General features: G+C 44.9%; 1 protein-coding gene across 5 annotated transcripts in view; it reads right to left on the bottom strand.

Moving 5' to 3' along the window:
• Positions 1–1082: 1082 nt before the first annotated feature.
• Positions 1083–26589, bottom strand: part of PATJ (PATJ crumbs cell polarity complex component) — a 434245-nt gene continuing 408738 nt past the window's right edge. For 3 of the 5 annotated variants that reach the window (XM_033225088.1, XM_033225090.1, XM_033225089.1), the window contains 3 exons: positions 15541–15647; positions 9872–9995; positions 1083–4079 (listed from right to left, as the gene is read on the bottom strand). In XM_033225088.1, coding sequence (XP_033080979.1) covers positions 3933–4079; positions 9872–9995; positions 15541–15647 — 378 coding nt within the window. In that variant the 3' untranslated portion in view covers positions 1083–3932. The remainder of the gene's footprint in view (positions 4080–9871; positions 9996–15540; positions 15648–26589) is intronic. The other 2 variants (XM_033225091.1, XM_033225092.1) reach the window with 1 other exon arrangement.

Genomic DNA, 26589 nt, shown 5'->3' with positions numbered 1-26589 from the left:
TGTCACCTAGGCTGGAGTGCAATGGCACAATCTTGGCTCATTGCAACCTCCACCTCTCAGGTTCAAGCCATTCTGCCTTAGCCTTCTGAGTAGCTGGGACTACAGGCGTGCACCACCACACCTGGCCAATTTTTGTATTTTTAGTAGAGACAGGGTTTCGCCATGTTGGCCAGATTGGTCTTGAACTCCTGATCTCAGGTGATCCGCCTACCTTGCCTCCTGAAGTGCTGGGATTACAGGTGTGAATCACCATGCTCGGCCTATAATGCATCTATTCTAGTGCCCAGCAACATAGTTGGGCAATGAATACCTGAGACAGCTATTAATGGATTCTAGACTTTTTTTTTTTGGAAACAGAGTCTCACTCTGTCACCCAGGCTGGAGTGTAATGGCGCGATCTTGGCTCACCGCAACCTCCGCCTCTCGGTTTCAAGTGATTCTTGTGCCTCAGCCTCCTAGTAGCTGGAATTACAGGCACCCACCATCATGCCCGGCTAATATTTTTTTTTTGAGACGGAGTCTCACTCTGTCGACCAGGCTGGAGTGCAGCGGTGCTCACTCAAGCTCACTCGGCTCACTGCAAGCTCTGCCTCCTGGGTTCATGCCATTCTCCCACCTCAGCCTCCAGAGTAGCTAGGACTACAGGCACCCGCCACTATGTCTGGCTAATTTTGTTTTTGTAGTTTTAGTAGAGATGGGGTTTTGCCGTATTAGCCAGGATGGTCTCGATCTCCTGACCTCGTGATCCACCCGCCTCAGCCTCCCAACGTGCTGGGATTACAGGCATGAGCCACCGCGCCCGGCCTAATTTTTGTATTTTTAGTAGAGACAGGGTTTTGCCATGTTGGCCAGGCTGGCCTTGAACTCCTGACCTCAGGTGATCTATCTGCCTCAGCCTCCTAAAGTGTTGGGATTACAGGCGTGAGCCACTATGCCCAGCCATGGACTCCAGATTTTAATAGGACACCAAAATACCTTGTGAAAAGTTGGACTTTTTTTTTTTTCTATTAGGGAACAAAATGCTGAAGAAAAAGCACAATTAGATCCAGAAAGTACACTTTTTCATATATAATAAAACTCCATTTGCTCTGTAGGCAACTACATTTATTTAGAATCTTTGGAAATATCTTATACATACAAACATTCAGCACTTTTATTCTTCCTGGCTTACTTCCCTCTCATGCTAATTCCATTAGTGATATCATTACTATACTTAAATGGCCCAAATGATGAGGCCAAATATAAGAGCACTACTTCTTTCACAAATTGCCATTTTCATAGCCTCTCAGCTTGTCAGTAAGTTCTGAGGCAAAAATATCTTTTTGGAAAGGCAATTACTTATTAGTCATGCAAGCAGAGACAGAACCAATTATGACAAATACTAGTTCTATCAATTTAGTGCAGTAAGAAGTATAAAGCATCATAAATCCTTCATCAATATACTTTTACGAGCATGACCTAAAAGGATAATGTATAAAGAAACACAACAACAATGTATTATCTCAAAATGTGTATTTAATGGCCATTCCATCAAAATAAAGCAGAATCTCATTTCAAAACTATTATATGTATATATATTGTTAAGGTGCATTTTCAAGTTTCATTTGGGTTTCATTTCTTCGTGGCTTGCCTGAGGTGTTCTTGCAGGTACAATTAACACAAAATGTTCTGAGGTTGGTGGCTTTTCATGCATTGAAAAATGAGATCCTAACAACATTGCACATCTTGGATACATTAGAAATTTTAAAAGCCATGTGTAATTTCAGAAAACTTAATATCGTCATGAAAGACATTTTCAACACAAAATTTAGGCACTCTATACTTTGGAATAGCCATAAAATATTCCAATAAGAGTTAATGCACTTTGTGATTACATCTACTCAAAGATAATTCTCAATTAAAATCTATACTTATTAAATAACATTTTAAATTAGAGCCCATTAAACTTTGACAATTACTGTGAAATATTTGCAGCATTGTGTTGTAGTTAAATAATGCTGAACTACTTCTATTACTGACTCTAGTACTCATCCTTCATGGTTTTTTTTTTTTTGAGACAGAGTCTTGCTCTGTTACCCAGGCTGGAGTGCAGTGGCATGAACTCAGCTCACTGCAACCTCCACCTCCCAGGTTCAAGCAATTTTCCTGCCTCAACCTCCTGAGTAGCTGGGATTACAGGCGCCTGCCACTGCACCGGGTTAATTTTTGTATTTTTAGTACAGACAGGGTTTCACCATCTTGGCCTGGCTGGTCTCAAACTCCTGACCTCATGATCCACCTGTCTTGGCTTCCCAAAGTGCTGGGATTACAGGCGTGAGTCACTGTACCTGGCCATGGTACTTTTAAAAACAGAGGACTCTATAGCATCCACCAGTAAGCATCTCGCCCTTTTTCTTGCTAATATATGAATAAGATTGCCAATAATCAACTTAAAAGTATTCTTGTATATTCTGCTGTAGCTGCTTTCTTAGCATGCAAAACTTCAGCAAATGGGAGTCTCCTTGGAGATCAGGAAACATCAGCCACGCATTTTCATCACAGATTCCTAGGCTCAATTCATTTGCTCACTTTGCAGCTAAGTATGTTGCTCCATTGAGGTTCCTGCAGTCTGTGCTGCTGGACTGACTGCTATGAAGGTGAAGGGAAAGATAATCAAATATGTCTCCCTACTTTGTACAAGGCCAAGGCCACCCAGACCTTGTTTGACTTGAGACAAAACTTGCTTATCTCTGCAGTGTGGTTCTGGGGCTTCTACCTCCTTTTCCTAAGACCGAGGGGTGGGAATGATGCCTGCCTACTGAAATGCCATTAATTCCAGGTGATCTTCCTGGATTTGAATTTAATTTAGCATTGTTAGTATTCAGAACATGTATGCTAGTTGTTCCTGTTGAGAATAAGGTTCAGTTGCTCAGTGGTATGCATTTAGATGGCGCAGAAAACAATTAATCTTTCAGAATTTTTAGAAGATTACAGTCTGTAAATTGACTCATCAAAATCACCAATGACTAGCATATAAAGATCTATCCAGAGAAATGAGTTTGAGACTTATTTGACTATAAGTCATACAGAAGAGAGCACAGTAATTTCCCATAGGAGAATCTGGTATTTCATCTTGGGGTCACTGGTAAATTAATTACACTGCTAATGTTTTCTTGCTTGCTTGAAGAGACAATTAGCATAAGTAAATCATGAGTGAGATGATAAGTTGCTTAACATTTGTTTCTGTCCATTGGGTGAGATCTGAGGTTGCTGTTAAGCCTCGGTATGAGTAGGGGATAGGGAGAGAAGAGCATGAGGAAAGAGAGGTTAACTCCAGGTTTGGCAAATATAATCAGAACCAATTGGTTAAAATCAGAATATTGGGCTGGGCGCAGTGGCTCACACCTGGAATCCCAGCACTTTGGGAGGCCAAGGCAGGCAGATCACCTGAGGTCAGGAGTTCAAGACCAGCCTGGCCCATATGGGGAAACTCCGTCTCTACTAAAAAATACAAAAATAAGCCCTGCATGGTGATGCATGCCTGTAATCCCAGCTACTCGGGAGGCTGAGACAGGAGAATTGCTCCAACCTGGGAGGCAGAGGTTGCAGTGAGCCAAGATGGCGCCACTGCACTCTGGTCTGGGCGACAGAGACTCAGTCTCAAAAAAAAAAAAAAAAAAAAAAGCAGAACACTGAAATTAAATGCAAAACAGACTCATTTCAGTTTTAGAAATCAACCTCACCAACAGGTGACAGGAACTGGGAAACATTAGGAGATGATTATTGATTTGGGAAATTCACATGAAACCTTAGCCATTTCTCCTGAGCAGAGAGGACAAGAAATAAGAATGAAGGTGCATTTTAGTTGAGGGTGCTTTTCATACCCACTCAGAACTTCATCTGCCTGTGGATATTCTAAACAACAACATCTATCTTGTGACCAGGCCCGAGGCTCACGACAGCACAGTTAAGGTTACAGTCCCTCTCTGGTGTTTGAGAATGGCGACCGCTTGCTCGTGAGTAACACCCTCCAGGCTCTCGCCATTAACAGCTAAAATCTGATCCCCTCGTTTTAATCGGCCGTCATCTGCAGCAGCTCCCTACAAACAAGAAACATTCCAGTTTAATCCAGGCTAAAGCACAGTTTATATTACATTCATATTAAAAACTCTAACTTCTGTCTGGTGTGCATAGTAAAAGAGGAACTTTAAAAACTACCAATTAAAGTTTTTTTCCAGGTAGTGTTTTAAATGAGGAAAAATGTAAGATACGCTGTTTGAATAATAATAGTTGAATAGTAACTACAATTATGGATAATCTAAATAACATACTAGTCGAAATGTACTGATACATTTCTTTTAATACAAGTAGAACCTTATTTCACTATTTAGTATTTAAATGGAATTGGATGTCATATCACCTCCTATTCATGGAAATGTAATATACAAAAAAAGGCAGAATTGAATCTGGTGTTAGTCTTATAATACCACCATTATACAGAGTTCCCGTTGCATTATTAAGCTATCAGCACTGTGATCTGTCAAAAATAAGTGTAGTCTTTAAATGGGTGAATTGTATGGTAAGTGAATTATATCCCAATAAAGCTGTTATCTCTATATAAATATATACAAGTGTAGCATCGCTAAAATTTTGTAATATCATATTCAAAACCTTCCACTTTATCTTTGATCATCTAAATAGGTTTCTAAATGACTACTTTTATTATATACTCAGTCATGCATGGCTCCTCAAAACGGCACAAAGCCAGTGAAACTTCGGGGTTTTTACACTCTAAAGCTGCATATCTAAAAATGCCACGATATTACTAGAAACATTTTGGACTGGTAAGGGAAGAAAAGACCTAAAAAATGATTTACAGGAGGTTTCACCATCTGTAGGGGGTAACTGTTTAAGTCCCTTGAAAAGTCAGTGCCACAAGAATCCTCTAAACGAGGTCAAACTTCAGGGGGCAACCAAAGCCTACAGGTACTTGGCTCTTGACTGACTCAATCAGAAGCTGAGCTAGGAGGCACCAGCGCTCCTGAGACCTGTGTCCATGTGCAGCTTGGAGGTCCTGAGATGCTGGGAATCAGACAGGTTTTCTAAACCGTGAGAATGGTGGAATTTCTAAATGCATGTGCAATAAAGAATATTCAAAACCCGCTGGGTGCAGTGGCTCACGCCTGTAATCCCAGCACTTTGGGAATCTCAGGTGAGAGCATTGCTTGAGCTCAGGAGTTTGAGACCAGCCTGGGCAACATGGTGAAACTCTGCCTCTACAAAAAATTAGCCGGCCATGGTGGCTTATGACTGTGATCCCAGCTACTTGGGAGGCTGAGCAGGAGGATCACTTGAACCTGCAGAGATTGGAGTGAGCTGAGATAGTGCCACTGCACTCCAGACTGGGTGACAGAGTGAGCACTGTCTCAATAAAATAAAGTATTCGAAATCAGGTATATACTGTGGACAAAATATCAAAATTAAGTATTAATAACTTGCAACTGGCCAGGCACAGTGGCTCATGCCTGTAATCCCAGCACTTTGGGTGGCCAAGGCAGGAGGATCGTCTGAAATCAGGAGTTCGAGACCAGACTGGCCAACATGGTGAAATCCTGTCTCTACTAAAAATAAAAAAATTAGCTGGGTGTGATGGCGCACACCTGTAATCCCAGCTACTTGGGAGGCTGAGGCTGGAGAATCACTTGAACCTGGGAGGCGGAGGCTGCAGTGAGCTGAGATCGCCCCATTGCACTCAGCCTGGGCAAAAAGAGCGAAACTCTGACTCAAAAAAAAAACCCAAAAAACAAAAAACCCAAAACTTGCAACTTCACTCAAATCTTTTAAGAAAGTAATGGGTCAACTGTACTAAAGACAAAATTAAACAAGTAATTTTACTGGATAAAATCAGAATTACAAGCAAAGTTGATTTCATTAAATTTCACATGCTAAGATTTAAGGGCTTCAGTAAATCTCAGATATCTATGCAAATTAGTTTTTTAAAAACTATGTTAAGCTCTTTATCTTTTTTAGTAATGCAAAAAAAATTTTTTAAATTTTTTTGAGAAGGAGTTTCACTCTTGTCGCCCAGGCTGCAGTGTAATGGTGCGATCTCGGTTCATTGCAACCTCCACCTCCCGAGTTCAAGCAATTCTCCTGCCTCAGCCTCCCGAGTAGTTGGGATTACAGGCATCTGCCATCAGGCCTGGGTAATTTTTGTATTTTTAGGAGAGAGTTTCACCATGTTGGCCAGGCTGGTCTCGAACTCTTGACCTCAGGTGATCCACCCGCCTCAGCCTCCCAAAGTGCTGGGATTACAGGTGTGAACCTGTGCCCAGCCAGGATGATTTTTTAACTTTCTAGGATTTGGACTCTCTCTGGTGTTGCAGTGCTTGGTTGATGAGCACTTACTGATATGTATCTATTCTCCTACTTTACCAATGTGGCATTTGTGGACTACAGGAGAAAAGGTAAAATCGAAATAAATACATTGCTTGAAAACCTCTACCTACTTCATAATTGTGCCTCTTTACTCACTTGCTATTTGTCCCAAGTTGGTCACTTAGTCTTCTCAGATGCCATAAAATGGGCATCTACTATCTACCTTGTGGCCTGTTCTAAGGATTAAATGTATGACACATGGCATTTACTCAACATGGTGGTAAATAAAACACTAGTGACAACCAAGTTCATGGTTCAGATTTCATAGGCTCTGAAAAACTGCTCCTTAAATTTTTAGAGTTGCTGAAGTCTTTAGGTCAATCTCTTATTTGGCTTAGGGTAAAATTCAGCTGCTGAAGGGACTAAGACCTAAGGCTGGCTTGGATTTTTTTTTTTGAGACTGAGTCTCACTCTGTTGCTCAGGCTGGAGAGCAGTGGTGTGATCTCAGCTCACTGCAACCTCCACCTCCCAGGTTCAAGTGATTCTTGTGCCTCAGCCTCCCAAGTAGCTGGGATTACAGGTGCCTGTCACTACAAATGGCTAATTTTTGTATTTTTAGTAGAGAGAAGGTTTCACCATGTTGGCCAGGCTGGTTCTGAACTCCTGACCTCAAGTGATCTGCCTGCCTCGGCCTCCCAAAGTGCTGGGGATTATAGGCGTGAGCCACCATGCCTGGCCTACATTGGAGTTTTTAAAAAAATCTTTTTCATTTTAGAGATGGGGTTGTCCCCATCTCATTTTTGTTGTTGTCCAGGCTGATCTTGAACTCCTGGACTCAAGTTATTCTCCTGCCTCAGCCTCTCAAAGTGCTGGGATTACAGGTGTGAGCCACCATGTCCTGCCCTACTGGAATATTCTTTTTTTTTTTTTTTTTGAGACAGAGTCTTGCTCTGTCGCCCAGGCTGGAGTGTAGTGGCGTGATCTCAGCTCATTGCAAGCTCTGCCTTCCAGATTCATGCCATTCTCCTGCCTCAGCCTCCAGAGTAGCTGGGACTACAGGTGACCACCACCACGCTCGGCTAATTTTTTTATATTTTTAGTAGAGACAGGGTTTCACCGTGTTAGCCAGGATGGTGTCGATCTCCTGACCTCGTGATCTGCCTGCCTTGGCCTCCCAAAGTGCTGGGGTTACAGGTGTGAGCCACCGTGCCTAGCCTGGAATATTCTTTTAGTAAGACTGACTGTGCTAAGTGGGCCACTGGATAGGGCTTAGAAATTTGTCTTCTTACTTTTTTAAATTCAGAGCTTTTCATTTTTAGGTGTGCCATTCTGTAAGTAATGAAATGCACGAAGGATATTCAATATCTATTCCTTACAATGTTTCTACTTCCATGGGTGCTTCCTAAAGGAGCTCTTTCAGTGGGGCCTTTGAAGAGGGCATTCTGTGTGAGCCGCAGTCCATTCTTTATTCCCACTGCTCTTGTCCCACTGTGTGGATGCTGCTGGGTTCTTTTAAAAATTCACCAGCAATGCACAGGCATTTTACTCTTAGCTGTATGTTCTGGTGCCACGTCAGGGTGTCTGGCTCCCACCTGTATGTTCTGGTGTCCTGTCAAAACGTGTCTGGGTCCCAGCCTATCAATCTATTGAAAGTGTAGACAGCTGGGGCAGCCTGCTGAGCTCTGGATCCAGGTCAAAAGGCCTTAGAAGCTGACCCCATGTTGTGTCTGTATCCAGTTACACGAAGTGAATGGGTGATGGCAAACATTCTGGAGGGGCTTTGTGGAGGCAACGGCAGGCCAGCAGAACGTGTTAAAACATGGGGGCTAATTATGCAGCCTTCCCACTGTCCTTATCTACATAGCTGGCTATTTCAAAAGCAAAGTATAATAATGCCCTCCAAAGAATAATTATCCCAACAACTTATGGTATTAAATGTGTCATAGGAGAAGGATGGTCAGTTTATGGTTTATCTACCTTGGGGATAAGCATTCTGCTACCCAGAATGTTTCTGTGCTGCCTTTCCTCTCCACTTTTGCCTATAACCAGTTTAACAGGTTGTGTTTGGGAATGCTGTGCCCTAATAGGCACTCTAGCAAGACGCAGGAAGTGGGTAAATGTGCAGCTGCTCAATGTGGTCCAAAAGCAAATGCCAAATGACTTAAGGGTTTTATGGCAGTTCACTGGGCCCAATTAACAGGTGATAAGATCTAAGATCTGCACAGGTAAAAGCAAGCTTGTATTTAATGTATAGTATAGCTTTCTAGAAAGAGACAGATTCCTTCTTATTCCTCCTTTCGAAGACCTTTATCTCTCTCTCTCTCTTTTTTTTTTTTTGAGATGGAGTCTCACTCTGTTGCCCAGGCTGGAGTGTAGTGGTGCCATCTGGGTTCATGGCAACCTCTGCCTCCCAGATTCAGGGGATTTTCATGTCTCAGCCTCCCAAGTAGGTGGGATCACAGGTGTGTACCACCACGCCAGGCTAGTTTTTGTGTTTTTTAGTAGAGAAGGGTTTCACCATGTTGACCAGGCTGGTCTTGAACTCAGGTGATCCGCCCACCTCAGGCTCCCAAAGTGCTGGGATTATAGACGTGAGCCACTATGCCCAGCCTTGAAGACCTTTATTTCTTTAGGAAAATAAAGCAGTTCAACAAGATCTGTTCATAAACAAATGACTGTGATAAAACCAAAGAAGAAAAAAAATTGTAATATCAATTTGAAATACTTCTCAGAGATCTTCAAAATTTATTTAAAAATTAAATTCCAATTAAAAAAATTACAATGAAGTTAAAAATAATTACTCAGGCTGGGCACAGTGACACACACCTATAATCCCAGCACTTTGGATGGCCGAGGTGGGTGGATCGCCTGAGCTCAGTAGTTTGAAGTCAGCCTGGGCAACATGGCGAAACCCCGTCTCTACCAAAAATACAACAATTAGCCAGGTGTGGTGGCATGCGCCTGGAGTCCTAGCTACTGAGACAGGAGAATTGCTTGAACCTGGGGAGGCGGAGGTTGCAGTGAGCTGAGACCACGCCATTGCACTCCAGCCTCGGTGACAAGAGCAAAACTCCATCTCAAAAAAAAAAAAGAATGCAGAATGCACTGATTCGAGGCTTGCACAGCACAAACCTTTCTGCCTTAGCCTCCAGTGCCTATTATTTTCAAGAAGAAGGCCAAATCCTTTTTCTAGTTCAGAACAATATTTCCAAGGACACCTTCTAAAGAGTGGCACTGCTCCTTATGCTGTGTTGCTGAAAGAAGACACTCTAAAAATCTGTGAGCATCTGCTTCCGTAATAGAGTCCAAAGAAAACTGCACTTCTGTGACTCCGCCATTGTAAAAGAACTCTTCTTTCACTATTCTGGTGTGAGAATTTCCTATAAGATTCAAATGAAATAAGCATACATGCACACATCCAGGTTTAATCCAAAGTAAAGCTAAGCAAAGCACTTAAAAAAAAATCTCACCTAGGTTTAATTTTTTTAAAGTACATTAAAAAAGAAAATATACCTTTGCAAATACAGTCTTGACATAAATTGGCAGGTCTCCATGGGGACTTCCATAACCCCCTACAATACTAAACCCCAATCCTGCAGAGCCTTTCTCCAAAGTAATAATCTTAGGTGGAGGTGTTCTGAAAACACAATGCATGCTGTTTAATTCCAGAATAGATATCGAGAGGGAATTTCATTTTATTGGAAGAATACAGATTTGAGAGAGACTTTCATACTGCAAAACTATGAAGTTTGGTTTATCAAATCAAACTCTCAGAAGGCAATCTAGAAAGTTATTTTAAAACTTCTCACGTCATGCCAATTAATCACCTATGTTCTTGATGTTTTAGAGGTTTCTCTTCCATAAAACTCACTGATTTCTAATTAAAGTCATGATGCTGAAATTGTCAAAGCACTATTCTATATGCTTAGTTTTTAACTCTTTTTATTTATTTATTTTTTTGAGATGGAGCTGGGACTGCGGGTGTGTGCCATGCCTGGCTAATTTTTGTATTTTTAGTAGAGATGGGGTTTCACCATGTTGGCCAGGCTGGTCTCGAACTCCTGACCTCAAGTGATCTGCCTGCCTCGACCTCCCAAAGTGCTGGGATTACAGGCATGAGCCACTGCACCCAGCCAGTTTTAAACTTTTAAACTTACGGCTGACAGCTGAAGGAAGCTGTCATCACATCCTTGAAGCATGTGCATGGAAAGAGAGGTAGCGTGTCTCCTAGTGTGGTGGGAGACTTCACGTGAACTCTTGTCCATAATAGGCAGCAGCAGCCCACAGCTCAGGAAACTGCTGCTCCTTTTCTTTTATCTTTTTTTTTCTTTTGAGACAGAGTCTTGCTCTGTCGCCCAGGCTGGAGTGCAGTGGCACAATCTTGGCTCACTGCAACCTCCACCTCCTAGGTTCAAGCGATTCTCCTGCCTCGGCCTTCTGAGTAGCTGGGATTACACGGGTGTGCTACCATGCCCAGCTAAGTTTTGTATTTTTAGTAGAGACGAGGTTTCGCCATGTTGGCCAGGCTGGTCTCGAACTCCTGACCTCAGGTGATCCATTTGACGCCTCACAAAGTGCTGGGATTGCAGGCGTGAGCTGCCACACCCAGACTACTGCTCCTTTTCTGCCTGAATGCCCTGGCCACTTCCACCTAAGGCAGGAACTCATTCTCCAAACTCACTTCCAATGTGAGGTTCTCCTGCCTCTCTTGGGAGGATGGGTTCCACATTTTTCTTTTCTTTTTTTTTTTTTTTTTTTTTGAGACGGAGTCTCGCTCTGTCGCCCAGGCTGGAGTGCTGTGGCCGGATCTCGGCTCACTGCAAGCTCCGCCTCCCGGGTTCACGCCATTCTCCTGCCTCAGCCTCCCGAGCAGCTGGGACTACAGGCGCCCACCACCTCGCCCGGCTAGTTTTTTGTATTTTTTAGTAGAGACGGGGTTTCACCGTGTTAGCCAGGATGGTCTCGATCTCCTGACCTCGTGATCCACCCGTCTCGGCCTCCCAAAGTGCTGGGATTACAGGCTTGAGCCACCGCGCCCGGCCTTCTTTTTTTTTTTTTTTGAGACAGAATCTCGTTCTGTCACCCAGGCTGGAGTGCAGTGGTGCGGTCTCGGCTCACAGCAACCTTCGCCTCCCGGGTTCAATCAGTTCTCCTAGTCTCAGCCACCCGAGTAGCTGGGATTACAGGCGTCTGCCACCACATCCGGCTAATTTTTGTATTTTTGTAGAGACGAGGTTTCACCATGTTGGCCAGGCTGGTCTCGAACTCCTGACCTCAGGTGATCTACCTGCCTCGGCCTCCCAAAGTGCTGGGATTACAGGCATGAGCCACCGTGCCCGGCGTCCACATCCTTTTCTGTGCTTCCTCTGCACTGAGTCCAAATTTCCATTTCGGCACTGACTATCATATTGTAATTACTTTGCCATCCATTTCCTCTACCAGACTATGACCTCTTTGTCTTAGTCATCTGAGCCTTCCCAGCACCATGTGTGGTGCTTGTCAGAAACTCAGGATCATGACTGTGTAAATGAGAACCGAAATCCAGGAGAGAAGAGAGAAACCAAGGTGAAGCAAAATGGAGAAGGAAAATCTGTTTCAAGTGTAAAATTTAGCTTTTCAAAGCTTCATCCAGTGTGGAAGTCTTCTCTCTCAGAAACAACATGGCTAAAAATTAAATTACCTATGTGGGTTCCCAGTAATTTAATCTTAATGAAAGCTTAGGTGATGCCAATTTCTTATTCCCAAATGCTATTGCTCAAAAGGCAGAAACCCAGACCCTGTCTTATTTATGATAGGTAATTCACATTTGTGTACTGGCAGCATCCTTTGTTTTGTGGCAACATGCATGTCTGAGAGGCAAAGTCATCTCATATAAACTCAGCCATTCATGTGTTTAGAGAAATTGGCAAAATGGGGACACAAGCGATCTTTGAATATATTATTCTATTTATTTATTTATTTTTATTTTTATTTATTTATTTATTTGAGACGGAGTCTCGCTCTGTCGCCCAGGCTGGAGTGCAGTGGCCGGATCTTGGCTCACTGCAAGCTCCGTCTCCCGGGTTAACGCCATTCTCCTGCCTCAGCCTCCCCAGTAGCTGGGACTACAGGCGCCCGCCACCTCGCCCGGCTAGTTTTTTGTATTTTTTAGTAGAGACGGGGTTTCACCATGTTAGCCAGGATGGTCTCGATCTCCTGACCTCGTGATCCGCCCGTCTCGGCCTCCTAAAGTGCTGGGATTACAGGCTTGAGCCACCGTGCCCGGCCTATTGTTCTATTTAACTAGAATATTCTTCCCTCTCTTCCTCTTCAATTTCGCTGGGTTTATTAAAGGGTTTTCAGCTGGTTCACATTGTTACCAGTTGTTTGTTGATGTACTTACTGGTTGTTTACAGCAGACATCCATAGTTATTGCTGATGATCTATGCTATATAAATTAACTGATTTTTTGTTTGTTTGTTTTTGTTTTTTGAGATGGAGTTCCGCTCTTGTTGACCAGGCTGGAGTGCAATGGCATGATCTCAGCTCACCGCAACCTCCGCCTCCTGGGTTCAAGTGATTCTCCTGCCTCAGCCTCCCAAGTAGCTGGGATTACAGGCGTGCGCCACCATGCCCGGCTAATTTTGTATTTTTAGTAGAGCTGGGGTTTCTCCATGTTGGTTAGGCTGGTCTTGAACTCCTGACCTCAGGTGATCTGTCTGCCTCGGCCTCCCAAAGTGCTGAGATTACAGGCGTGAGCCACCACGCCCGGCCTTGTTAACTGTTTTTAACTGTTCTGTTTGTCTTTACATTTTTTTATAAACACAGAGTCTGACTATGTTGCCCAGGCCTTGGCCTCTCAAAGTGCTGGGATTACAGGAGTAAGCCACCACATTTAACTATTTTGAATGCCACCTGCTTATTCCAAATTTTTTTCTTTTTTTTTGAGACAGGGTCTTGTTCTGTCTCCTAGGCTGGAGTACAGTGGAATAATTGCAGCCCATTGCAGCCTCAAACTCCTGGGTTCAAGTGATCCTCCCACCTCAGCCTCTTGAGTAGCTGGGACTACAAGCATGCACCACTATGCCTGGCTCCAGGCAGGCTCCAGTTCTCTTAAGCTTAAGCATTAGCTTCTCCAACTACATTCCTTCACTGAGTTATGCCCCATATCCATGGTTTCACAGGACCCTCTCTCAATGAATTTAGCTCTCCCACAGTTATCTTTTATAACCATGGATTTATGGGTCTGTTTTTCCACTTCTCTGGCAGCTCTTTGGGGACTGGGGCAGTATCTTTACTTACATTTCTAAGTTTGCGTCCTCGGGACCTAGCACTTGTATCTAAGTGTCTGGCCTTAGAATGGTGCTCAGTAAATATCTGTTGAGATACTGATGAATTGTCCCCTATAGCTGAATGATTACGACGTCATGAATAAGGCTCTACTTTTCCCCACTTCGTGGCCTTACAAGGCACTCTCAGTAACAGCTCACTGGCCGGATACAAATTCGATTCATGTTTCTTCTTTCAAACACAGCCCCCATTTCCAAAGATACTGGAATGGGAACCTAGATGCCCAAAGCCATTGTTTTAGAGCTACCTCCTACCTACGGCCCCAAATCATTAAAGACCCTTATAATTGTGCCTATTTATACTCAGGGACGTGTTTTCAGGGGAAGAGGGAGGAGTGTGGCTCTACTCCTCAACTGGCAACATCAGATGGAATTTGCCTCCATTGATCTCACAATATCATAACATTTTCAACCAATTAGTTTAAATTTACTTTCATATAGAAGACTAGTTAAAAAAAAAAAAAAAATCCCAATGTTTGTTATGAGTGATTTTAAAATTCCTTTAAGCTTGTTGTTCCCAGCCTGCCAGAGGCCATGGAATTATAGCAAAGGAATTAAGATTACAAGGGGATCTCTGTATTTCCACAGACACATCAAAGGATGCTAAAAGTACACTGTACTTCCTATAAAGGTCCTTTTTTTTTTTTCTTTTAAGGAAAAGGCCACCATAATTTGAAAAATGTTATATTTCTATGTTTTGTTGTATTTCTATGGCAGGCATGTATTACTTTTATAACGAGAAAAAGGTAGAATGAGCTTAATTTAATATTCTTTCCTCAAGAAAAATAAACTCCAGGATGTCATTTAGGTGGGGAACTACGAGGAAAAAGTTGGATGGGCTATGACCATGAGATCCTTCAAAGGAACCATCCAGATCTGTCAACAAACATTTATTAAGCACCTACTAGTGACCAGGCACTGCTGGTACCTGCGAGGAATAGCTTTAGGCAGCATTTCTCAAACTGTAGATCCTTTGCCCACCTGTAGCGGAATCACTCTGGGAAACTTGTTAACATCAGGTTTCTGGAATCCACTATAGACCACCTAGTCAGAATTTTGGGATGTGGCCTGGGGAACTAGCATCTTTAAACATGCTACCTAGATTACTCTTTTTTTTTTTGAGATGGAGTTTTCCTCTTATTGCCCAGGCTGGAGTTCAGTGGTGCAATCTTGGCTCACTGCAACCTCTGCCTCCTGGGTTCAAGCAATTCTCCTGCCTCAGCCTCCCTAGTAGCTGGGATTACAGGCACCCGCTACTACGCCTGGCTAATTTTTTATATTTTTAATAGAGACAGGGTTTCACATGTTGGCCAGGCTGGTCTCTAACTCCTGACCTCAGGTGATCCACCCGCCTCGGCTTCCCAAAATGCAGGCATTACAGGCGTGAGCCACTGTGCCCAGCCCTTAGATTACTTATGCACATTCTAGTTTGAGAAACCCTGATTTATGAATGACTTTAACTGCAATGACTGGTTTTAATGAAACATGTCAGCAAGTATAACAACAAGATTTCATCTCAGAACAAGATTTTAGCCTAGAAGTTCAGGAAACATGGTTCCTTGCACAATAAAGCAGGGTGCACTTGGGCTATACATCCGTGGTTTCTTAGGGAAGCAGGCATAGGCACTGTGTCAAAGTGACCAGGTGCAGCATGTGCGCAGGCCCTGCAACAATGGTCTTTCAAGAACTCATATGGTGGAATGAAGCCTTGTGAGAAATAAGGATTCCCTAGGATTTAGGAAAAGTCATGGGCGCTTTGGCCTCCTCTCCTTTAGAGTGCACTTGAGTATCTGGAAAAGTTCTTCTGAGCTTTGCCCACATGCATAATAGGCCCTCAGCATCTGAAATACTCACTCTGCGTCTTCCGGATGGTGTTCAGCAGTGGGTGAACCAAGGTGGTAGCCTGTAGACATGTTTTCAAGCTGAGCTGCTATGGCACTTATGTTGGTATCTGCTACAACCTGGGGAAAAAGTGAAAACAAGGTATTTCATTATAAGGAAGGGGAGAATTAGAGAAACCATGCGATATATATCCAAGGGTCAATTCTCAATCCTAATCTTATCCAACTTATCTGGACCATTTGACACGATGGACTATTCTCTTTCAGACTTTTTTTTTTTTTCTTTTTTTAAGACAGAGTCTTACTCTGTTGCTCAGGCTGGAGTGCGGTGATATGATTTCAACTCACTGTAGCCTTGACTTCCCAGGCTCAAGTGATTGTCCCACCTCAGCCTCCCACATAGCTGGGACCACAGGTATGCACCACCAGGCCCAGCTAATTTATTTATTTTTTTGAGATAGAGTTTCACTCTTGTCACCTGGGCTGGAGTGCAGTGGTGCGATCTTGGCTCACTGCAAACTCTGCCTCCCAGGTTCAAGTGATTCTCCTGACTGAGCCTCCTGAGTAACTGGGATTACAGACACCCGCCACCATGCCTGACTAATTTTTTTTTTTTGAGACGGAGTCTCGCTCTGTCACCAGGCTGGAGTGCAGTGGCACGATCTTGGTTCACTATAATTTCCGCCTCTTGGATTCAAGTGATTCTCCTGCTTCAACCTCCCGAGTAGCTGGGACTACAGGCACACATCACCATGCCCGGCTAATTTCTGTATTTTTAGTAGAGACGGGGTTTCACCATGTTGGCCAGGATGGTCTCCATCTCTTGACCTCGTGATCCACCTGCCTTGGCCTCCCAAAGTGCTGGGATTACAGGTGTGAGCCACCGTGCCCGGCCTAATTTTTATATTTTTAGTAGAGACGGGGTTTCACCATGTTGGCCAGGCTGGTCTCAAACTCCTGACCTCAGGTGATCCGCCCACCTTGGCCTCCCAAAGTGCTGGGATTATAGGCGTGAGCCACCATGCCCAGCCCTGGCTAATTTTTTTGTATTTGTAGAGATGGAGTTTTTGCCATGTTGCTCAGGCTGGTCTCCCACATCTGAGCTCAAGTGATCTGCCCACCTTGGTATCCCAAAGTGTTGGGATTATAAGCATGTGCCCCTGCGCCCAGCCTTAAACTATTTTCTTCATTTCTTCGTTTGGCTTCTATGACACCACAATTCATTAGTTTATTTTCCACCATTTCTGGCCATTCCTTCTGTCATTCAAACCTCTAACTGAGGGCCACAGGGCTTAGTCCTTGAGCTTCTTATCTTTTCCATTAAACATATTATCCCATCGTCTCCCATTCCATCCCATCCCATATCCCATTCCATCCATCTCATGAATGTAAATACAATTTAAGTGATGATAATCCCTGAATCTGTACCTCTAGCTCCAATGCTTACCTAACACCAGATCCATATATCCAGTTGGCGACTGGATATATGGATCCTGTTGTCACTGAGTCCATAGACATCTATGGGACATCTCCAGGAATCTCAAAGCTAACATGTCTAAAATGGAGCCTTTGCTCCCTGCAACCTTTGCTCCTGGAGCCTTCTTCATCTTGGGCAACTGCAACTTGATTTTTCCAGTTTCAAGGATGGTGTCATCCCTGGCTCATCTCTGTCTCTCACAACCCACATTCCATCCTCATGAAATTCTATTGGTTTTTCTTTCTTTAAAATTTTTTTATTATTTTTATTTTTTTGAGACGGAGTTTCACTCTTGTTGCGCAGGCTGGAGTGCAATGGTGCGATCTCGGCTCACCGCAACCTCTGCCTCCTGGGTTGAAGCGATTCTCTTGCCTCAAGCCTCCCAGTAGCTGGGATTACAGGCATGCACCACCACGCCCAGTTAATTGTTTTGTATTTTAGTAGAGACAGGGTTTCTTCATGTTGGTCAGACTGGTCTTGAACTTCTGACCTGAGGTGATCCACCTGCCTCAGCCTCCCAAAGTGCAGGGATTACAGGTGTGAGCCACCATGGCCGGCAAAATTCTATTGGTTTTTCTATGAAACCATTTCTAGGCCTTCTCACTGGTCCCCTTGCTTCAGCCCCTCCATCCATAGCGGCTAGGATGTTTCTGTTACAATGGAGCAGATTATTCCAATATTTTGCTTAAAACTGTCCAAAGAAAGCCGACTCTCTTGGATCACCACTGAAGTCCCTCCTATAACCTCTAGGGTCATCTGCAGTGATGTGCCCTGTGACATCTCTGCCTCTCCCCTAACATTCTCCTCGGTATTCTCTCTGCCCCATTGTGCCGGCCTCCTCGCTGTTTCTCTCACATGCCAGACGCATCCCCACCTCAGCACTTTAACCGCTGTGCCTTCTGCCTGGCATGTTCTGTATTTGGCATCTTTGTGGCTGGCTTCTTCCCTACTCTTAGGCCTTTGAGTCACCTCCCCTGGTCACTGTAACTAACCTTTCCACGCCAACATCCCAGCTCCATGTTTCATGTTCCCCTTCTCTGCTTCTTGGTTCCTTCTAAATATTTATTTATTTCATTTATTTATTTTTTTATTTATTTTTGAGACAGAGTCTCACTCTGTCACCCAGGCTGGAGTGCAGTGACACGATCTTGGCTCACTGTAGCCTCTGCCTCCCGAGTTCAAGCAATTCTCGTGCCTCAGCCTCCCAAGTAGCTGGGATTATAGGCGCACGCCACCACGCCTGGCTAATTTTTTTGGATTTTTAGTAGAGACGGGGTTTTACCATGTTGGCTAGGCTGGTCTTGAACTCCTGACCTCAAGTGATCCGCCCGTGTTGGCCTCCCAAAGTGCTGAGATTACAGGCATGAGCCACCATGCCTGGCCTTTTATTTTTTGAGAAGGGGACTCGCTGTCGCCCAGGCTGGAGTCCAGTGGTATGATCTCAGCTCACTGCAGCCTCGACCTCCTGGGCTCAAGAGATCCTCCCACCTCATCCTCCAAGTAGCTGGACTACCGGCATGCACCACCATGCCCAGCTAACTTTTTAGTTTTTGTAGCAACAGTGTCTCACTGTGTTGCTCAGGCTGGTCTTAAACTCCTGGGTTCAAGTAATTGTCCCACCTTGGCTCTAAAAGTAGGGAGGATTACAGGCGTGAGCCACCCCACCTGGCCTGTTTCCTTCTTACCACCATCACTGTCTAATGAACTGCATACATCTTACCTTGTTTATCTTATTTATTGTCTATCGCTTCATATTAGAATGTAAGGGCAGGAAGTTTGTCTGCTTTGTTCACTCCTGTACTCCCCATCACATAGAAGAGTGCCTAGCACAGAGCAGGTGCTCAGTAAATAACTGGTGAGTGAAAGAATGGATGAATATCTCTGACTCCCTGAGATTTGCCTCTTAGATAGTCCTGAACAAAGGTATAGTAGAATAGGCTGTGTACTGTGGCTTGCACCTGTAATCCCAGCACTTTTGGAAGCCGAGGTGGGCGGATCATTCGAGCTCAGGAGTTCAAGACCAGCCTGGGTAACATGACAAAACTCTGTCTCTACTAAAAATACAAAAAAAGTTAGCCGGTATGGTGGCACACGCCTGGAGTCCCAGATACTCGGAAGGCAGAGGTTGCAATGAGCAGAGATCATACCACTACACTCCAGTGTAAAACTCTGTCTCAAAAAAGAAAATAATAAAAATAACTAAAGAAACCCACAAACGCACACAAAAACAAACGTATAGTAGAATAATGGCATTTAAACACTCACTTTATATTTGCATTCTCCAAATAACATTTTTTTTTTTTTGCAAATAACATTCTAAAGCATTTAGAAGAAATATAGTATAGCTCTGGGAGTCCACAACAGGACTCAGGATGGAGTTCCAGAGTTCAGTTTCAGCCACTTATCAATGCCGTATCTGAGTTTCAGCTTCCTCATCTATTAAATGGGAATCATAAAAGTCTGCCGCCTTATCCTGGAGTTGTTTTCCACCTCAACTAGTTACCAGAGATACTTTCTCAAGAGCTCCTTGGTTACCCCTGCTTCTAGGTTATAATTCTCACTGCACAAATACAGAGGGAACTTTGCCTGCCAGCACTGCAAAGCTCGACTTGACTGCAGTTTCAGAAAAGGCCAACAGAGGGCACGGCTGCCTAAACTGCTAAATTAAGCTTCATCTGTTAAGTAGAGCAGAAAAAGAAAGACAACAGGCCTGCCCCAGAACACATTTTGGGTGAAGCATCCTATTCTGGGGAAAACAGTGCTATGTCCAAGTTACAGAATCTTCTGGAAATACCACTGTATGAAGAATGACGGAATGAATTGGGAAATATTTAGGATGAAAGATTAAAGGAGGAAATGACAGATTTCTCCCTGCCCCCAAGTTCTGCTCTCTTCCACAGCAAGTGTACTGGAAGGGTTAACTTGTCCATGAACTCTTTTATCCTCCCTACTTTTGGAGTCTACCATCTTTATAAACCTACCCCTCTCCAGTTTCCATCCCCATCTCCTACCCAAACTTCCATGACCCACATTCTTCTGGCTTTCCTTCTGTGGGGGCCTGTTTCTCCATCTCTTTGCTCTTCTTCCATTCATCTCTTATGATGCAGTCCTGGGCCCATTGTCCACTTGCACACTCAGGCTCAAGTGACAGCATGTACATTCCCACAGCTTTACATTCCAATAACACGCTCACAATCCCAGCTTAGGCCAGGCGTGGTGGCTCACGCCTGTAATCCCAGCACTTTGGGAGGCAGAGCGGGCTGGATCACCTGAGGTAAAGAGTTCAAGACCAGCCTGGCCAACATGGTGAAACCTGGTCTCTACTGAAAATAAAAAAATCAGCTGGGTGTGGTGGTGGGCGCCCATGGCGCCCATAATCCCAGCTACTTGGGAGGCTGAGGCAGGAGAACTGCTTGAATCCCGGAGGCAGAGGTTGCAGTGAGCGGAGATCATGCCATGGCACTTCAGCCTGGATGACAGAGCAAGACTCTGTCTCAAAAAAAAAATAAAAAATAAAAAAAATCCCAGCTTACTCTGTGATATCCAATTGCCAGCTTGACATCTGCATTTTAGTATCTCAGAGACGTATCAAAATTAACACAATACCCAAACTTTTGATCCAACAATTCATTTCTTTCAATTCACTTTTCTTCTAGTTTTCCTCATTTTAGTAAATGGCACCTCCAGCTGCCCAGTTAGAAATCTACTAGGTGAAATAGTGAAAATACTAGTGTGCTGGCTGGTGCCTATCTAACTGGAAAGGACGCTAGGATGCCCGCCACAATAGCTGATCGCTCTCTGAATATCTGAGCCCTCCACTCCTGCTTGCTGTATGTAATCCATCAAGTCCCCTGGATTCTACCTCCAAAATCCTTCTCAAAACGGTTTACTTTCCATCTACAGGTGACCATCCTAATTCAGTCCATCATCAAGTGCCTGTTACTTGAATCCCCATTCACTTTTGTCTCACCTCACACCCACACGGTAGCCAGTTACCTTTTCAAATATAAAATGGGTATGGGCACTCCCCTGCTTAAAACCTTGTAGTGGTTTCCCTTTGGACTTGGAATAAAATTCAGACTCTCTAATTATGCATATAAAGTTCCCTCCATAGCCTACTCCTCTAATCCATGTCTCTCTGCACTCCACTCCACATTCCACAGTTCCCTCTGCGGGTGGGGAATTCCCCCCATCCCCCAAACCAGCCTACCTGGCATCAGCTTAAAAGTCACTTCCCGGCCGGGCGCGGTGGCTCAAGCCTGTAATCCCAGCACTTTGGGAGGCCGAGACGGGTGGATCACGAGGTCAGGAGATCGAGACCATCCTGGCTAACACGGTGAAACCCCGTCTCTACTAAAAAAATACAAAAAATTAGCCGGGCTATGTGGCCGGCGCCTGTAGTCCCAGCTACTCGGGAGGCTGAGGCGAGAGAATGGCGTAAACCCGGGAGGCGGAGCTTGCAGTGAGCTGAGATCCGGCCACTGCATTCCAGCCTGGGCGACAGAGAGAGACTCCGTCTCAAAAAAAAAAAAAAAAAAAAAAGTCACTTCCCTTCTACAAGCCTGCTTGGACCATCCGTGTTTAATTTCTCCTGTTTTCCTCTCCATAGCACTCTCCAAGTATTTCTCACAAATTATGGTGATTAGTATCTATGTGCATGTTGACTGTCTTTCCCACCCAATCACAGGATCCGTGAGGATCAGGACTGCTTCTCCTTGGCACAATGCTAATGTGTCTAGCACATAACAATTGCTTAATAATTGTGGAGTGAATGAACGAACCTAAAACTGTCATAAGGAATAGGGATTATGGGACTCAATTTTCTGAATTTCCACAGAGCAGGGTGAGACTGATGGAGGTTACAAGGAGATAGGTATTGGCTTCTTAAAGGAGGGAAAAAAAAGTAACAATTAAGGCAGTTATGGAATGGAATGGCACAGTTTGCTAGGACATGAACACCTCAGTGAAGCAAGCATTCAGATAGAGGCTTGAAAATAACCAATTCAGGATGTAGTGGAGGGGAGTCCTATGCTTTGTGGGAAGTTACACGTGTACTGTTGGCAGCTGACCATGAAACAGACTGTCCATATGAGGCTGAGGAAGAAAGTCACTAAAATAGTGTTTTCTCTAAGGTATCGTCAAATGCGAAGATGTGACGGCAGTCTGCTCCTTCCTTTACTCGCTCATTTATTCAACACAATGCAGCATCACCATAGTTGAATGTAAAATGAGCACTTACTTTATGCTTATTTTATTTGTTTATTTAATTATTTATTTTTGAGACAGAGTCTTGCTCTGTTGCCCAGACTGTAGTGCAATGGCACGATCTCGGCTCACTGAAACCTCTGCCTCCAGGGTTCAAGCAATTCTCTTGCCTCAGCCTCCCAAGTAGCTGGGATTACAGGTGTGTGTCATCACGCCCAGCTAATTTTTTTGTATTTTTAGTAGAGACACGGCTTCACCATGTTGGCCAGCCTGGTCTCAAACTCCTGACCTCAGGCGATCCACCTCCCTTGGCCTCTCAAAGTGCTGGGATTACAGGCATGAGTCATCATATTTGTTTATTTTTGAGACAGAGTCTCACTCTGTTGCCCAGGCTGGAGTGCAGCGGCACAATCTCACCTCACTGTAACCTCCACCTCCCAGGTTCAAGCAATTCTTGTGCCTCAGCTTCCGGAGTAGCTAGGATTACAGGTGCATGCCACCACGCCTGGCTAATTTTTGTATTTTTAGTACAGATGAGGTTTACCATGTTGCCCAGGCTGGTCTTGAACTCCTGGCCTCAAGCGATCTGGCCATCTCGGCCTCCCAAAGTGTTGGGATTATAGGCATGAGCCACCACGCCCGGCTATGCTCATTTTACATTCAGCTGTGGTGGTGCTGCATTATGTATGTCTTTAAGCATCCTTCTGAGTCCCTAGAGAGGTAGGTGCTGCTATTAGTCCCCTATTACAGATGAGGAACCTGGAGCAGGGAGGTTAAGTCACACAGGTGGTAAGGGGTAAAGCCAGGATTTAAATCCACATCTAGAACCTTGTACTCCTAATTGTCTGTGGTGTGAGGCAAATCACCTTGTGTGAGGCATTTTTGGAGCATGGGAAGGGGAGGGGCAGAGGGACAGTGGGACAAGAAGATGGAAATAGAGCAGACCATCATGATGGCATGTGCTTGGCACCAGGGGGTACTTCACTATCCAGGGTACTGCAAGGAGACAGCCTGAGGTGTGGGAGGCATAACACACCCACCACCTCACCCCCACTTCCTAGAAACCTTCCTAGCTTTCTAGGAAGAAAGCTCTCTAGCTTTTATTTTATTTTTAGAGATGGGATCTTGCTCTGTCATCCAGGGTGGAGTGCAGTGGTGCAATCATAGCTCACTGCAGCCTTTAACTCCTAGGCTCAAGTGATCCTCCCACTTCAGCCTTCTCAGTAGCTGGGAATACAGGTGTGAGCCACTGAGGCCAGCTCATTGTCTTTTAGAAAGAGACGATCCTTTCAAGAGTCCATGAAATCTGCCATACAAATGGTAAAACCAAAGTCATAGTTTTATTTGGGTAAAAATCAATTTTTTTGTTTTTGAGATGGTGTCTCGCTCTGTTGCCTAGGCTGGAGTGCAGTGACATGACCTCGGCTTACTGCAACCTCTGCCTCCCAGGTTCAAGTGATTCTCGTGCCTCAGCCTCCCCAGTAGCTGGGATTACTGTCGCGTGCCACCACACCCAGCTAATTTTTGCATTTTTAGTAGAGACCGGGTTTCACCATGTTGGCCAGGCTGGTCTCAAACTCCTGACCTCAAGTAATCCGCCTGCCTCAGCCTCCCAAAGTGCTGGGATTACTGGCGTGAGCCACCACGCTTGGCCAAAAATCAATTTTTAAAAAGTCTAGCTGCAAAGTAGAAAAACACTTCTATAGCATCGTCTTATATAAAAACTCACATCCTTCTAAAACCTGAAGTCCTTTTGCTCACTCCTTCACCCTGAAATGAAAAAAACTGATAATACTGAATCTTAGAGACCCACCCAGGACACATGGGGTTGTCCAGGCTTCTGCCTATTTTGTAGAAGTGGAATCCAAGGGGCTGAATGAGAAATGTGAAGGAATTTCACTGACAGCTTGGTCTTTTGCAGGAAGACAAGGAGAGCACAAATATGTCACCTTAAGAATGACTTTAGGCTGGGCAAGGTGGCTCATGCCTGTAATCCTAACAGTTTGGGAGGCCCAGGTAGGCAGATCACATGAGTCCAGGAGTTTAGACCACCCTGAGCAACATGGTGAGATGCTGACTCTACAAAACATACAAAAATTAGCTGAGCATGGTGGTGCATGACTGTAGCCCCGGCTACTCGGGAGGCTGAGGTGGGATGATCACCCGAGCCCGGGAGGTTGAGGCTACAGCGAGCCATGATTGTGCCACTGGATTCCAGCCTGGGCAACAGAGTGAGACCCTGTCTCAAAAAAAAAAAAAAAAGGAATGACTTTAGACTTTACAGCTCTAAGAAATCCCCATCAAGCCTTTTTGTCTTAAGAGATGATTGACAAGTAACTTGATAGGCAGCAGAGTTAAACCTTCCTGGGGCTTTGACTTGTGAAAGGGGATAATCTGATCTCCAAAGGGTGTGTTCAGCTTTGAGTTCATATAAGTTCAACTTTGAGATATGGTCTGTGAGCTGGCTCAGCCCCGCCACTGGAGAGCTCTTCCACCACCAACATCAGGGACTGACTGAACAACACGGAGGTAAGGCTGGGAGATGTTTGTGTGCTTTAGGGAAGGCAAAGAGGCTAATGTGAAGTTTGCTCTTTTTTTTTGAGATGGAGTCTTACTGTGTTGTCCAGGCTGGAGTGCAGTGGTGTGATCTTGGCTCACTGCAACCTCTGCTTCCCGGATTCAAGCAATTCTCTGCCTCAGTCACCCAAGTAGCTGGGACTACAGGCGCCTGCCACCATGCCCAGCTAATTTTCATATTTTTAGTAGAGACAGGGTTTCACCATCTTGGCTAGGCTGGTCTTGAACTCCTGACTTCAGGTGATCCGTGCCTCGGCCTCCCAAAGTACTGGGATTACGGGTGTGAGCCACTGCGCCTGGCCAGTTTGCTCTTTTTTAAAAGTAAATCTTACACTCCTGGGTGTAAACTCTGCGAAAGGTTCCGAGAATAGAGATGGGGCAGAGGAAACCCGGGGGAAGCACAAGTTGCCTGCCCTCCAGTGAGCTTGCAGCCAATATCATCTAGTATGGGAGGCAGATGTGAACACATGCAGGTCAGAGTGGAGAGAGGAGACGGGAAGGAAAGGGATTCCTTCTGGGGAAGGCACAGGGACTGTGAGGTCCTTAACTGGACAATAGGCATTAAGGTCTCTGTAGCCTGAATGTGCTTCAGAGCTGTAGTATGTGGGGTCCTTTCACCTGGGTGGGGCCAGGGCCAGTCCTAAGATCTGCAGCTGTGGTCCTGCATTTTGCATTACTCAGATCAGTAAACTTTTCTCTCATGTCCCGCTGGACCCAGAGGCCTGGAAATGTGGCTGGTGCCCTGGCCCCCCAACACGGGGTAGGTGGGTTCAGTTTATGCCTGCAGGTCCTTTAAACTTATGCTCCTTCTTGGCTGGGTGCAGTGGCTCACATCTGTAATCCCAGCACTTTAGGAGGCCGAGGTGGTGGATCACCCGAGGTCAGGAGTTTGTGATGAGCCTGGCCAACATTGAGAAACCCCATCTCTACTAAAAATACAAAAATTAGCCGGGCATGGTGGTGGGTGCCTGTAATCCCAGCTACTAGGGAGGCTGAGGCAGGAGAATCGCTTGAACCCAGGAGGCGGAGGTTGCAGTGAATTGAGATTGCGCCACTGCACTCCAGCCTGGGTGACAGAGTGAGACTCTGTCTCAAACAAACAAACAAACAAATAAACAGAAAACTTATGCTCCTTCTTGTTAGGCACAGTGCTGCTGTAGACATCTTGAGTGGTTAAGGCAGGTAACTAGATCAGGAATTGCTGGTGATGGGTATGCATTACCATTAAAGTTAGTAGAACTTCCTAAATTGCCAAATGGTTGTGTTCACTTAAAGTCTCACTAGGCATTTAATGAACTACTTGGTTTCCCCTCATCCTCCCCAACTCTTATTATCAAATATTTAGTAATTGCCGACCTGAGGTGGAGGAGACCCCTGATCTGAAGGAAGAGAAGGAACTCTCCCAACCCAAAGAGGGGGAGGCCACAGACCTGAAGAAAGAGGTGGAGAAAATCTCCTCATCCAAGGAAGAGGAGACTGTGGACCTGAGGGAAGAGGTGGAGAAAATTCCCCCACCTGAGGAGGAGACTATGGACCGGGAGGAAGAGAAGGAGAAGATCCCCCCACCTGAGGCGAGGGAGGCCACTGGCCTGAAGAAAAAGCAGGAAGAAATCCTCCCGCCAGAGGATGGGGAGGCCGCAGCCTTGTCCTCTGTGCCTAAGGAACAGTCAGAGACAGCTGCATCTGTGGAAGAACCGACAAGCCTGCTTCCCTCTCAATCTGTGTTCCCCCCTCAAACTGCTATCCCCCCTCACTCTGTGTTCCCCCCTCCGGAGGCATTTCCCCCTCAGGCCACTGTCCCCC

The sequence above is a fragment of the Trachypithecus francoisi genome, unplaced genomic scaffold (genome assembly GCF_009764315.1).
Source record: "Trachypithecus francoisi isolate TF-2019V2 unplaced genomic scaffold, Tfra_2.0 Lachesis_group12, whole genome shotgun sequence".
In the NCBI taxonomy this organism is placed as follows: Eukaryota; Metazoa; Chordata; class Mammalia; order Primates; family Cercopithecidae; genus Trachypithecus; species Trachypithecus francoisi.
Note: the sequence above shows the minus strand (reverse complement) of the source record. Positions and strands in the feature narration are given on the sequence as shown.